This window comes from Octopus sinensis, linkage group LG2 (assembly GCF_006345805.1).
Source record: "Octopus sinensis linkage group LG2, ASM634580v1, whole genome shotgun sequence".
NCBI lineage: Eukaryota > Metazoa > Mollusca > Cephalopoda > Octopoda > Octopodidae > Octopus > Octopus sinensis.
In genome coordinates, this window is record NC_042998.1 from 100,720,800 (window position 1) to 100,737,186 (window position 16,387).

A 16,387-nucleotide genomic window follows, 5' to 3' on the forward strand; every position below is an offset into this window, starting at 1 on the left:
GTCACCTTTGAGACCTTTAGATAAATACTAGTAGAGATTGAGAAAGATTGTGGAGTATATCATTGATGGCTATGAATACAAGTTATTGACAGATGTTACCAATATTTCAAAACTCAATCTCATTGTTCTTATCTTTGAAGAACAGTGTTTCATGGGAGCTGTTGTATGCAGGTGATCAAATTATCATGGAAGCAGGAACCTATGAATTGTAAGAAGAATTCTAAACCTTTTAGATGAAACTATAGTCAATGGAAACAGATTAATGTAGTTTAATATAATGGTACAGTTAGTAATCCAAGCTCTGGCAGAGTTCATAATATACTAAAAATAGCTATATCTTACAAGTACAAATCAAAAGGCTTGGTAGATACTTAAATATACGTAAACAATAAAGAGAAGGCTTATAAGATAATATCATAATTAGATTAACACGAATTTCATATGGATGACCACTTGAACCTATGTGAAAAAGCCTAAGATGGAACCACTATGCAGACGTCCAATATGCTAGAAATAGCAGTTAATTCACACTAGTGAACAATAACTAGTGTAAACAACTAAGGATTTAAAACCACGATCTTCTCTGATAGCTTGTGAGTTAATGTAGATAAGTTCTGTCACTCAAGTGATCAAATTACTGCTGAGTACTGAGTGGAGTAAGTGCTATGCTCTTCTGTATTTTAGTGAAGAATGCTTTTGTTTTTAGTGAATAGTTATTGATACAGGAGACAAAAAGAGTCTGTTGCTTGTACTATATGACATTTTAGATAGAAATGTGGTGCAGAAGACTATTGAAACATTTGAAGTAAAACCAGATAAGTTATATTAACTGGGTGCCAAGTTCGACTCAATATGATAAAAGAGCTTAGAAGTTCAGTCCAGAGTCAAGAAATTTCAACAGCTGGAATAAGAAATAAAAAAAAAAACAAATAAAAAAGAGAGCAGTAATTCAAATATACTAATGTATACCTAAATACCAAGCTATTAAAGTATATTAAACATTTACAATAGTAAGTTTTTCTCAAAAGATTTATGCCCTGTTCTATACTAATATTAGTCTGAAAATTTAGATATATTGAAAAGGTTGGGATTATTACAGTTTTTCTTGATACTGATTAATAACTTTTTAGTCCAGTTTTGTACGAGAAAGTGGACATAATTAAAGGAATTCTAATGACCACCAGAATGACTTTCATAAAGCTAGATCTACTAAGAGACCTACAATATTATGTCACTGACCAGTGGGCTTTCAGTTTAGCAAAGTTTTGTTGAAGCCATGCTATTGCTCTTGACACCAGTAAAACTTTTAGGTATGTTAGACATACAAATCTGTCTAAACTGTCTGCTGAGGACTTCACCCATCTCTCATTTCTTAGATTAGTAACTTACTGCCAGATCATGCTACTGTGGCCTGCACTGATGGAGTTATCTCTGGCCTACACTCTATCAACATGGTGTGTGCCCCTGGGTTCAGTTCTGTTCTCTACACTCTTATGTATTTACATGTTGTCACCTCCAGCAATGCTCACATTTATGCAATTTTCGTTACTTCCTAACATTTCTCACTCAAGTGTTATCCACATTTAACCAAGACACTTCATGCCAAATCTGTAGTGACTCCATGAACAAAAACCTCAAAAATTTCCACTAACAGGTCAGGGAGAGGCCAATTTTTTTCCCTGCAACAACAAATAAATGTAAGCACTGTTCACAGCAAGAAATGCCATCCCATCATACCCAATTTAAATATGAGCAGCATGTAACTCAAATCCTCATAATTGCTCCTGAGGGCTAGCTTCCTTATCACTGATGCTCTCACCTTATCACATAGCAAAATACTACATCACAAAGGTTAGCTATTCTCTTCAGAGCCAGAAAACACTTCATACCTAACAACTACTAATGCTCTACACAACTCAAAAGAACTTACAATGTAGTAGAGCTCCCACTCAGGGGCACAACTGATGCCAGCCCCCCCACCACCCCTACACACAGATCCTGAACCACATCTAAAGAAAGGCCACATGGCTGATTGGTATAAAAGTACTCACAGGCAAAATACAACCTCTGACCCACTGACATGCTGTTTCTTTTCCTTTTTTTATTTTACCACAATGGCCTTTGCTCTCATCCTATATCCATGCAAGTGCTCTTGCCTCCCATTTCTAATGTTGAGTCCAACTGTGCAAGCTTTGCGCTAACCTCTATGCTCTAGACTTAGGTAATAAAAAATTTTGTGAATATCAGAAGAATTAACAGTGGCCTTCCTTAGAAAAACAAAGTGAAATACTGCTTTGCATTTAGATAATCTACCTACTGTCAAAGCTAGTTCCCAGATTATCATTAACATTGATTATTATTTTATATTCACAAAACAATCAATTTTATAAGGGAAATAAAAAGAGAGTGTGAGCCATTCATACCTTTCATTTGGTGATGTAAGGGAGGAGTAAAACAGATACAATTGAGTACAATTGAGAATCAAAATCCAATTTCACTCTTTCCTCCTCTACTAAGAGGCTTTCTGTGACATTTTTAATGTAAAGCCTTCAATTATAGGGGATTATTTTAAACCAGAATAACTGACTTGAAACAAATAATGGCAATGTTTTGTAGCAAAATTTGGACTTTTGGGTCTTTTGTACAGTACATTAATTAGTCATGTACATTTGATTTAAATGTATATAAGCAAGAAAGAATTCAACTTACCACTTCTGAACAGTATTCATCAGTAATAACCCAAGGTGAGTACTTTGGAAATTCATGGCTGTTTTTACTACAACTTGATATTGTTTGCATAATTTTCCATTTCACCTCAGTCATGCTATGTTCACAAACAGCTGATCTCTTGTGTTCTTCACTCCAGTAGGCCACCAACAGCACTGGTTTCCCTTCAAGGTAGGTAAAGCGAGCAGCAGTGCTATATTGAATTTTGTAGTCACTAAGCCAACAGTAAAGTTTAATTTCAATGTAATAATAATTCTCATCTTCTTCACAAACTCGCAGGAGGTACGTTGAATCATTGTTCCTTACAGAAACATAGAAAATAAAATTGCTATATTTGAACCCATAGATGAACTCAACTGAGATATTTCTGTTAGCCATAACATATTTCAAGTTATTCCTGAAAGAAATCTTATGATATTGAAGATTTCTTTGAATTTTACGTTCGGATATTGTAAATGGATAATCGGAAATTGCACGGCCATCATAAGCCATAGCTACATACATGTAAGGAACGCTTGTCTGAGATTTTTCAAAAAATGCCACAACAGATTTTTGGTTTCCAATAAGACTTGCATTTCTGGTGTCAGAGGTGACTGATTTCTTAGTGATATCATCCAAATTGTGAAATGTGCAAGCTCCTTTTTTTATTGTTCCACAAACAAAAAGATATTCAAAATTTGGTTCAATTGCTAAAACAGTTACAGTGTTGTTGACAGCTGAATTTGACATAGATTTAATATTCAAAGATTGCATTACTCTCAGCTCATGATCTAAATGATAAATTCCATTGATACCACCAACATACACATCATTTGTTCTGGAATTTATAGAAATTTTGGAGAGTTTTCCATATCCAGCCTTAAAGGAGAGGAGCGAAGACAATGATCCTTTTGCAAGGAAAAAACAACCCAATAGAAGTAATAAGAATTGCATTGTTAGTGCCAGTCAGCACTGATGATCAACACTGTTCTGAATATTATAGTTGATAGAAGGTAATGAGCACATTGAAGAAGTCAATCCAATTTAATTCAATGAGGAGGGTCAAAGCAACAGAGGAAAAACTGGAAAAAAAAAAAAAAGAAAAAAATGATTGATCATTATCATAAACTGCAAAGTAACGTGCTAAGTTCTTTGATAGACGTAACAACTTCCAACACAGAAATTTGTTGAAGAATCAACTAAAAAAAAAAAAAGATCCTACCTTTTGGACAACATATTTAATGTTGAAAAAATATAATTTCTTGCAGTTTGCACAAAGTATCAGGTTATCTACAAAAGGATCTTTATGAAATCAGAGAACTACAGTTCAAATATATTTAGTTCTAACATCAATTATATATATTGTATCATATTATGAATGGGGATGCATCCATTTACCTGTTTGGAAGCATCTATTATTTATTTACAAGGGGTCGCTGTAAAGTTCCTGGCTTTAAGGATATCACAAAAGGCCTGGTTGGAGGCCCAACCTTCTAAGTTCTTTTACAGGGCTTAGAAAAACTGAAGGACTGCTTCAATAAGTGTGTGAATTTGAGAGGGGAATGACCCGCCTGCATTTTCTTTTACCCAAAGTCAGGAACTTTTCAGCAACCCCTCATATATCATTCTGGAAAGTCTAGTTAGATGTTTACACTCCTCAATTCTTCATTATCATCAGCCCCAATATTACTGTTATTCTTTCCCTTTACCTACCACACACACACATGTGCACTTGTACACACTCATATACATACAGTACCTATGTACATACAGAAAAAATATAATGTGGGCTTTCCTGAATTACTGAAACAAATAATTGAATGTTTCAAAATAGATCATGAATGTGTGCATGTGTGCATAGATGCACACATATATTCATGACATGCTTCCTGTAAACTTGAAAGGGATGACAATATAAACATGATGTGCAGCTTCTCTGGGATGTGTGATCACTATATGACATCACATCTTGGAGGCCACATTTTTACAATCCATGAGCAAGAGATAGCTGTATTTCATGAACAAATAAGTCAATGAAGCTCTAAAAATACCAACGTAAATATTGATCAAGATCTCCAGTGGAGAACTTGACCTGTGTAATGAGAAGCTACTTGTCCAAAATATTGCTGAAGTACTACCCCATGTTATCACACGATGTTGTTGCTAGAACAATATACAATGCCATCAGCAGAAAATATTGTCTTGGCATAAATAAACCTGAACTTCTGCTATGGAATACATACATGCATGAATATATATATATATATATATATAATATATATATATATATATATACATGCAAGCATATATATATATATATATATATATATGCATGCATACATGCATACTAACACAAAGAATACTGGCAAAACATTCCCATCAAAACTTCCACAAAATGCAAAACATAAAATATCTGACAGTTGTTTGGGACTGAAAAGTAAAGTCATGTACAATCAAAGAGATTATGCAACCTGCAATGGTGAGCATCTCATTCAAAATCATTGAGAAGGAAAAAGTTTATGGACAACTGCTTTGTGATCTGCAGCTCATTTATTCCAATTATAAATTCACATTTATACCAAAAGTCTTTGGTTAAATTAGTTTTATTAGTAAATGTCTAAGTGACTAGCATTTCAAGTAAAGAAATGGATTGGCTAACTTAAACTTTATAGACACAACTTGTAAGAATTCACTATATAGCAATACAATTATCATTATCATTGTTGTTATCCAAATTTTAGTGATGGAGGTTTTGCTTCTTTGTTAGAAACCAGCTCCCCACTTCTAGGAAGAAAACACACTCACACAGATATGCTTACAAAATGTACGGCTATATAGTTAAGAAGTTTGTCTTCATAACCATTTGATTCTAGGTTCAGTCCCATTGTGTGAAACCCTAGGTCGGTATCTTCTACAATAATGCCAGGAAGCCCAGTATCTAGTGAGTAAATTCATTAGATGAAAACACAATAGAAGCCCATTGTGTATCTATAAATAAATGTATATGTACATACATGCCTGTGTTTGTCTCTAATCCGTAAGTTACTGGTGTCAGATTGTTTATGATCCTATAACTTAGCAGTTTGGCAAAAAGAGACCATTAGAATATGTAACATATTTAAAAAATGAGTATTGGAGTGATTTTGATTGATTAAACCATTCAAGGTGGTGCCCATCATGGGCACAAATATGTGCGTGTGCATGCACACACACATGCATGTATGCGCGCACACACACACACACACATTCTCCCTACCACACACATGTATAAAGGTTTCCATACAGGTTCTGTACGAAATTCACTGATGAGATTGGTTGACCTACTGTTATAGTAGAATGCACTTACCTAAAGTGATATGTAGTGGGACTGAACCCAAAGCCATACGGTTGCAAAGCAAAACTCTTAGAGGCAGGTGTGACTCCATGGTAAGAAGTTTGTTTTCCATCCACATGGTTCCAGGTTCAGTCTCAACTGCAAGGCATCTTGGGTATTTTTTACTATAGCTCTCTACCAACCAAAGCCTTGTGTATGAATTTGGAAGTTGGAAACTAAAAGAAGCCTGTCGTATATATATATATAACTTTTGTTAGCCGCTCTCCAGCTATCTATTTAAAGCTGTATACAGCTATGGTATGACCACACTTGGAATTCGCATCATCAGTTTGGAACCCCTATCTTGCTCAGATCATTGACCTCCTGGAATCTGTTCAGAGACGTGCAACCAAACGCATACCCTCCATCAGACACCTACCATACTCTGAGCGCCTTGTTTCCCTGGGCATGGATTCACTGAAGCTCCAGCGTCTGGCGATGGACTTGGTAAACACCCACAAAGTTATCAACCACCTCACCAACAACAACACTGAACACCTTTTTTGATCTCCATGTGTCCAACACATGTGGACATGCCTACAAAGTCAGAACACGGCACAGCTCCCATGACTTTTGGAAACATTTTTTCACGCTCAGAGTTGCTGAAGCATGGAACAAACTGCCTGCGTCAGTTGTTGACTGCCATGACACTGCATCCTTTAAGGCTCTCATGCTTTCTGAAATCCGCCGAAACTACACCTGATTGTCCCCCTTCCATACTCATACACATATGTGTATGTCATGACTCATGCACTGTTCTTTTTCTGACGCTTGTACATTACCCTATGTACTATACATACACTTTAGATGAGTTGTAGTGCACCTGAGCACTGTACACAATGTTTTATTATTATTATTATTATTATTATTATATATATATATATATATATATATATATATATATATATAATATATATATATATATATGCAGCACGGACTTTGTCAGTGAACAGGTCGCGGATTTTAGCGACGAAAACATTTTGACAAATTAAACTTAAATGTTGGAGTGAATCGAACAGCTTTTGTGTGTTTCTTAAATGGCTTATAAACACCTTCCACGCTGCAATTGTTTTCGTTTCAGCACACGATCTCAGATCAAATTACTTGCTATGCGAGTACATCTCCAAAATATATATTACTTATTACTTATATATTGTTTATTCATTTTCGTACTTTTTGTGATCTAGTTATATGTTTTAAAATATATTTTATTTTTTATTTATGATTTGGTTTATGTCTATCATTGTTTGAATTGCATTATAGTGGTTTTTCTCTAATTTAAATATATATATATATATATATATATATATATATATATATCTTTTATTTTTTACTTGTTTCAGTCATTAGATTGTGCCCATGCTGGAGCACTGCCTTGAAGAATTTTTAGCAGACTGAATTGAACCCAGTACTTATTTTTTATAAGCTTGCTACTTATCTTATTCATCTCGCTTGCTGAACCAATAAGTTATAGGGAAATAAATACACCAATGTCAGTTGTCAAGTCGTGGTTGGGGACAAACACACACAAGATGGGCTTCTTTCAGTTACATCCACATATATATATATATATGGAAAAAAAAAAGTCAAGATAGAAAATGCTAAAATAATTTTATAAAAAATATTTCAGTATCAGTTTCAGTCATTGACACTTTTTCAACTGTAAGTATGGAAAACAATTAAATTTGGGAAAAATTAAAAGAAAAGATTTTTTAAAAGAATATTTGCATAGTGTTCAAATACAAGTGGCATTTTCCTTGTTTCTGCCTGTCTCTGTATATATATTTATATATATGTGTGTACGTATATATATATATCTATGTATTTGTATCTTTGCATTTGTATCTTGTTTGTCCTCTCCACACCATCTAACAATCAATATTGGTTTGTTTATGTCCTTGTAACTTAGCAGTTTGGCAAAAGAGACTTTAAAAAAATAAGTACTGGTGTTGTTCTGATAGTCTAAATCCTTTGAGGAGATGCTCCAGCATGGCCACAGTCCAAGCACTGTAACAAATAGAAAGGTAATACACACACACACATATATATATACATCTATATCTGTGCTGGTGGCACATAAAAAGCACCATCCGAATGTGGCCAATGCCAGCGCTGCCTTGACTGGCTTCCATGCCGGTGGCATGTTAAAAGCACCAACCGATCTTGGCCGATGCCAGACTCCCTGGCACCTGTGCCAGTGGCACGTAAAAGCACCCACTACACTTGTGGAGTGGTTGGCATTAGGAAGGGCATCCAGCTGTAGAAACACTGCCAGATCAGACTGGAGCCTGGTGCAGCCCCTGGCTTCCCAGACCCCGGTCGAACCATCCAACCCATGCTAGCGCGGAAAACGGACGTTAAAGGATGATGATGATGATATATACACATGCATACATACACACATATGTACATACACATACATATAGACACACACATTCTTGCACACAACTTAGAAATACTTGGATCCAAATAAAACAACAACGTGTCAAGTTCAAGTTCAGGCATGAAACATGATGTTATTTGTGAAACACCCGAAAGTATTTGAAAAACAGAAGCTTTTGACCTTTCTGTACATAAGGTCTTGTGGGGTCAACTGCCTAAGATTAAGAATAATTCATGATAATAATGACAATAATAGCAACAATGTGATGATGAGAAAGATGATTACGTTGACAATAATAACAACAACCACAACAACAACAACAGAAACTTTCACTAGGGGGTGGGTTATAAAGAAAGCAAGGATAGAGAAGAGTGTGGAAAAACATAAATACATTTACAAATTACAAAGGGAACAGGGAAAGATTTTATCCAGTACATGCAAGATGAATAAAGAATTTTAAAGGTAAACAAACATGTGTGCACACACACACACACACACAATTATGTACATAGACGTATTTACATACATGAATACACACATAAATATGTATGCATACACGCATACTTGTATGGATATAATAAGTGCAATTACACACATCATGATTAAAATAAGATGTAATAATAATTGAAGGAAATAGGAAATGAAAAATTTTCCGGCTAGGTGGAGTTAGGGCACTGAGTGACCTCATTCACTAAATCACTTCTTAAATTGTATTTGTGTGCAAATGAATGCACCAGCAAACATCATTTAAGAGATTTAGTGTTTTCAAACAAGAACATTATGAGGGAATTCTCTTTTAAGTTGGGTACAATGTTTTCATTATAATTTTATTAATAATCTATCTATTGCATGCTGTTTATATTCTGAATGTGATTGTTTTGGTGTCATTCTAACTTTTTAAAAATACTCTCTAGTACCACAGATGTGTTAATAAACTGTTGGCTTTCAAAGCAGGGTGAATCTGTTCAGATTTATTGTCTTCATTTTCTTATCTTTCATTGTTGCTTGGAACAAAATATTCCCTTTCACCTGTTTTTACTGTTTTATATTAAGTCTTCATTTTCTGTGGTTTGTTTCTCTTTTCTCTCTTCCTACTTTAACAGAGTATTTGGGTATATTTATCTGTATTGGTACCTATTGCAAGAAACAGCAAGGTTTCTTTCTCCAACATTTTATGTAGTTCAACTTACACAAGTTAATGTGTGAAAAGTAAGATAGAAATTTTGAAAGAAGTTTCTATAAAACTAGTTTTTAAATATCAAATGACTATGGGAATCGACCAGATTAAAATAGTAAAGGGGTCCATAGATAAAAAAAAATGGTTGAAAACTCTTGCACTATATCATTGATCTTATGGTCTTTGTCTCAATGTCTTCTGTTTAGCACAGTTCCAGAGTGGTTCTGTGTCTTTTGGTGTCATTAGGATTCACAAGTACATTTTGATTCCCCTTCACCATAGATCATCTTTTGTTAAACCTGCTTTCACTATTTTCTATAACTGAAACATAAAAGTCACTATTACTCAGGGCCTACACCATATTCAGTGTTTCCTATTGCAACTCTTGCATTTATTTGTGCCACGTACTGGGGTGCGAATGTTTAGTCAGAGGTTTGATAATTTAATCCTGTGTTTTGGCTGTCTTCAGTTTTGTATATACAACAGAGAGCACCACAGTATTTGCCTTTTTCAACTGAGATGATGTTTTTCTCCATATGTTCTGGAAGACTTGGGACACTTGCAAAAAGTATCAAGTATGATGTGAAGGAAAGTGTTATTCACTTCTCTCATCTTTTTGCAAGTACAGGCATATAATTTTTCTCTTTCCTTCTCCTGGATTGTCTCCTGCAGCAAAGAAATACTGCAGTTTTATAACATTCTCTCATCTACACATTTTTTCTTGTAACTGTAATGGCTAAAAAAAGTTCTTTGTTAATTTTTTATTAAAAGAAGACCTGCCTTTACACAGCTGCTATAAGCAAGCTGCAGTATCTGGAATTATGTAAGAGTTGCTATTCTGCAGTCTTCCAAATTATGTAAGTCTTTGGTACATCTTCAATTAATTGTTGTTTTTTTGTCTTCTGGTTCATTTAGCCATTGTGGTGCTTCGTTGTGTGGATAATAATGTGTGGTAACCATCTTGGATGTGAAAATATCAAATGTAAATAAAATTTTAAAAGCTTGTGAAGCAAATTTCTTTTATCTGTTGGATAACTGGGTATTGAGAGCAATCTCTTCTTAAGCAATTTCAGTTAATTTTACATGTAATCCAAACATTTTATTTGGTAATACTTGAAAAGAATGTGTTTTGAAAGTAGAATCAAAAAGATGTCTTTACATTAGGGAGTCAACAACAATAAGTCTTTCTAATTTTGCATAAGGCCAATAAATTTTAAAGGGTGGCAGAAATCTATAACACTGACCCCAGTACTCAAGTGGTACTTATTTTACTGACCCCTGAAAGAATGATGGGTAAAATTGTCCTCAGCAGGAGTTGAACTCAAAATGTAAAGAATTGGAACAAATATTGCAAAGTATTTTTAACAATGCTTAGATGATTCTGTGAACTTGAATAACAACTATGATGGCGGTGGAGGCAGTGATGGCACCAATGACAACAATTATCGGGGACCGCTATTATTAATTAAATCAACTTCATTATATTACTAAATTTTTTTTTTATTAAATCCCAGAAAGTTGAAAACAAAGTTTATTCTGGCATGAATTAAACTCAGAATATAATAGGGTGAAATCAAATACCACAAGGAGTTGTTTGTCCGGCACTCTAGACAAATAGCAAGAATAGATACATTTATTGACTATGAGCAGTGAATTCAAAACATTACCAAAGACATGGTATTCTGCCCATGAATAAGACGAATAACTGAAAACATTTCCAATCATACATCATGTACCTTAGAGATGAAGGAAGGGTAGGGTTGCAGCTGTAAAAACAGAAAATTTTATCCAACAAAACACTACCATTTATGTATGAAAAGTGTAAAATAGATGCATAACAAAAACAAACCAAAAATAAATATGGAGAAAAAATTGTTGTTGTTATTATCATCATCATCATCATCATCATCATCATCATCATTATTATTATTATTATTATTATTATTATTATTATTATTGCCTTTTTAGGGGGGTCTGTATGTTGTTAGAAGAGGTTCTGTGTGTTCTGAAAAATTATCTTTGCATCAAAATAATTTCTTGGTCAATCTAAAGGGGCTTGAAGAAATTTTCCTTGTTGCTTGCTTTCCTTAACAGATAGCTTGTGTCTCAAAGAACATCTGGCCAGGGTGGTTGTTTTGGATCAAGTTACACCCACTGAGAGATAAACATAACGTGGGGTGAGAGAAGCTAACAGATTGGAACCTTCATTTCAAGACTTTTAATCATGCTATCTTACACACACACACACACACACACACACACACACACACACACACACACACACAGTGTAACAGATATACTGTGCTATAAACATGCATTCATGTATATACACATACAGTCACACAGGCATATACATGCACACATAGATGTAGTTATGAAAATCAACATGCACACATATACATCAATGAAACATGATAGATATAAATGCATACACACACATGAACACACACACACACACAAACACACAATGATCACAAACATAATATATAAGCCTATATAGATGCATTCATACACAACATAGCTACACAAACCTAGAGACACTATATTCATGCAAATACACCTATATGGGTACATACATATATACACATACACATGCACAAATACAATTAAAATTTGACATGTAAATAATATGCCACACACTATACATATGTGTGTGTATGCATATATATATATATATATATATTATATATATATATATATATATATATATATGTCTGATCTGTATCAGTTTCATAAATACTGTGCACTGAATTTCATCTATCAAACAGGATTTCATACATGCACATACATTTTTATCCATTTCTATACATTAGGATATACACATAAATATTCTCACACACACACACTCATGTAGGCATGTATGTATGTACAAATATGAATTCTGAATATGTGTGCGTTTTTGAATTTAATTGAAATACAGCTTTTCTTTATATATTGTTTCATTATAGAAAAATTTATATAGAAAAATGCACAAAAGACACGGACTTCACAAGCTGTACTAAAGGCAAACCATCTTGTAAAGCTATAAATCTGAATTAAAATGGATACAAAACAGAAGGAACTCTTGTTCTGTTTGAAAAAAAATCCCTTTAGAGTCAGTAGCATGATAAAATGTACTCTGTGAATGCTATAAAGTGACTAGTGATAGAAAAGGCAATCAGAGAACTTCTCTTTGGTCACACAAGCAGTGTGAAATAGGCAAATCTGCCTCAAACTGTACTCTGCCATTTTAACCCTTGTTATATCGCATGTTCGGATGACCTCTACTCAACTCCCGACATCTAGACTTCTCCCTCTATGTCTATGTATTGGGCTAGCCCACGTTATCGTCTGGGGGCATCCACAACAATCTTTTAGCATTTAGACAAGTAATATCTTGCTAAAATAACCTACTTGCATTATCTTCAAACTGGCCAGATCTGGCCTCTCACACTTACCTTGCAATATTATTCAAAAGGTAAACAATTACATCATTGAAATCTTAAAAGTGACAAGACAACAGGATTAATTTGAAACAATGTGTATAAATAAGCATTATATTTGACAGAGAAACTTGAATGCTAAAGGGTTAAATTGATCATGTCTGGCCCAAATAATCTTCCTGTTTTATGTTCAAACCAACCAGATCCAGTCTCTCACACTTACATTACAATGCCATTCTTTAGAATGACAATCACACAACTGAAATTTCTAAACTACAAGGTAATGCATGATTAATTGAAAACAATGTGAATAAATATGGATTACATTTGACAGAGTACTGTAAATCCTCATTTTTTTCCCAAAATTTAAAGGTCAAAATCCCTAGTGCGTACTATATACGAGGTTAAAAATGAAAAATATTTTCTAAGCAATGTCCAAGTCTCTATTTGCTGTCCAGCAATGTTTATTCAGATGCATTTTGTGATGTTGGGCGTGAAAATACCTTAAGCTAAGCCTGAAAGCAATGAAGTCATAAAAGAATCATCCATAACTTGCAGTAAGCAACATTTATTAAAATAAAAATATTCAGAACACAGAATAACATTTAACAAAAACAATTTGCAAACATATTTACATATCCATATAACAGTTAAGAACATCACCATTATTGTATTATGCATGTGCGGAAGTGTTTGTTTGACTAGGTGCTGCTGGCTTAATTATGCATGACTCAAGTTAGAGAAGGAGTATGTATTATACACAAGGTTTAGGTTTTTCAGAGGTAAAGTCTCCTAAAAATCCCCTGCGTATTATACTCAAGGGCAGATTATACTCGGAAATTTACGGTAATCTAAATGCTAAAGAGTTAAATATTCTGAACGCCTTACTTCCCTGGGTATGGACACATTGAAACTCCGACGTCTGGCAGCTGACTTGGCAGACACCCATAAAATTATCAACCATCTTACAAACAATAACTCTGAGCACCTTTTCAAACTCCACCCATGGACATATTTACAAAGTCAGAAAACAGCACAGCTCCCATGACTTCAGGAAACATTTTTTCACGCTGAGAGTTGCTGAAGCATGGAACAAACTGCCGGCATCAGTTGTTAGTTGTCGGAGCACTGCATCCTTCAAAACTTCCATGCTTTCTGAGATTCGCCAACACTACACCTGATTTTCTCCCCTCCATACACACACAAGCATGTATCTGACTCATACATTGTTCGCTTTCCAGACATATGTACATTACTGCATATACTTTATACGCACTTTCTGACAAGTTGTGGTGCACCTGAGCACTGTATACAATAATTTCATTATTATATAAATAAAGGAAGTCCCATTAAGCAATGTAGTCCATAATTTACAAAAAAGATGGAATTGTCATGAGTTCATTTCAATCATAAATCTACTTGATTTCGACTGAGATCAACATTACTCAGTCCAGGAGAAACAGCTGAAAAAAGATCAGTTGCCCATCGCTTTCATTTAGCTTCTTCAGTCAAGTACTTTGTTTATGTACCAAGAGGTTGTTTGAAAACATCTGCTGCAAATATTTCATGACAATATAAGAATTTACAGAATTGCCCAACCTATGTTAGTAAAGCATCAGCAGATGGATGAAATAAATAAAGAAAGTGAGTTTGAAAATGAGGAACACCAACTGTTCTCATAGATAAACCGGATCTTTAATGCTAATGGTCATCTTTGATAGTGAAAGATATCTCAAGTGGAAAGGCGTGAATATGTAGGTGTACATACATCCATACATATACGTAATATGTACACACACACACACACACACTCATACACACATACATTATATATATATAAATACATAAATAATATATATACATACATAATATATATATATACATATACAAATACATACATACATATATATATATATATATATATATACATATACATAGATAATATATATATATATACATATACATACATGATATATATATATACATATACATACATAATATATATATATAGATATATATATATATATACATACACACATATATACATCCATATATATATATATACATATACATACATAATATATATATACATATACATACATAATATATATATATATATATAGGCTAACTGGGAAGATAGTTTTTGTATGTGGCAGATGCTCGGGAGCATTAACCTCCGAAAATCTGCAGAAAACAACTTCCGTCACTTTCCAGGGGAAAAACTAGAAGTAGTTGATAGCTTCCGTTATCTAGGTGACCAAGTCAGTAGTGGGGGTGGGTGCGCTGAAAGTGTAACTGCTAGAATAAGAATAGCCTGGGCAAAGTTTAGGGAGCCCTTACCTCTGCTGGTGACTAAAGGCCTCTCGCTCAGAGTAAAAGGCAGACTGTATGATGCGTGTGTACGAACAGCCATGCTACATGGCAGCGAAACATGGGCTGTGACTGCTGAGGACATGCGTAAGCTCGTGAGGAATGAAGCCAGTATGCTCCGATGGATGTGTAATGTCAGTGTACATACTCGACAGAGCGTTAGCACCTTGAGAGAAATGTTGTACCTAAGAAGCATCAGTTGTGGTGTGCAAGAGAGACGATTGCGCTGGTATGGTCATGTGGCGAGAATGGATGAAGATAGGTGTGTGAGAAAGTGCCAATCCCTAGCAGTTGAGGGAACCCGTGGAAGAGGTAGACCCAGGAAAACCTGGGACGAGGTGGTGAAGCACGACCTTCGAACTTTAGGCCTCACTGAGGAAATGACCAGAGACCGAGACCTTTGGAAATATTCTGTACGTGAGAAGACCAGGCAGGACAAGTGAGCCCAGCCCACTTATGAATGCCTTTCCTCCCTTGGACACAAAGACCGGTTGAGGCAAGCGAAGTCGATATAGAACCTCATCGATGACAGACACCCATCCCAACCCCCCATGCTTGCGAAGACATGTTGGGGCAAGCGAAATCGAAATCGAAATCGAAACCGAATTGAACCAGCCAGGATCCCTGGCCTGGTGGTACGTAAAAAGCACTATCCGACTCGGGGCCGTGGCACGTAAAATACTCCAATGCGACCGTACGACAGGCACCCATGCCAACCCCCTTTGCTTGTGAAGACATGTTGGGGCAAGCGAAATCGAAATCGAATTGAACCAGCCAGGATCCCTGGTCTGGTGGTACGTAAAAAGCACTATCGACTCGTGGCCGTGGCACGTAAAATACTCCAATGCGACCGTACGACAGGCACCCTTGCCAACCCCCTTTGCTTGTGAAGACATGTTGGGGCAAGCGAAATCGAAATCGAAATCGAATTGAACCAGCCAGGATCCCTGGTCTGG

The 16,387-nt window shown here is 35.2% G+C and overlaps 1 protein-coding gene across 3 annotated transcripts in view; it reads right to left on the reverse strand.

Moving 5' to 3' along the window:
- Positions 1–16,387, reverse strand: part of LOC115222585 (hepatocyte growth factor receptor) — a 200,496-nt gene that overhangs the window by 61,754 nt on the left and 122,355 nt on the right. For all 3 annotated transcript variants that reach the window (XR_004997123.1, XM_036498684.1, XM_029792881.2), the window contains exon 3: positions 2,710–3,788. Coding sequence is in view for 2 of the 3 variants with exons in the window: in XM_036498684.1 (XP_036354577.1) it covers positions 2,710–3,660 (951 nt within the window). In the remaining variant the exon portion in view is untranslated. The remainder of the gene's footprint in view (positions 1–2,709; positions 3,789–16,387) is intronic.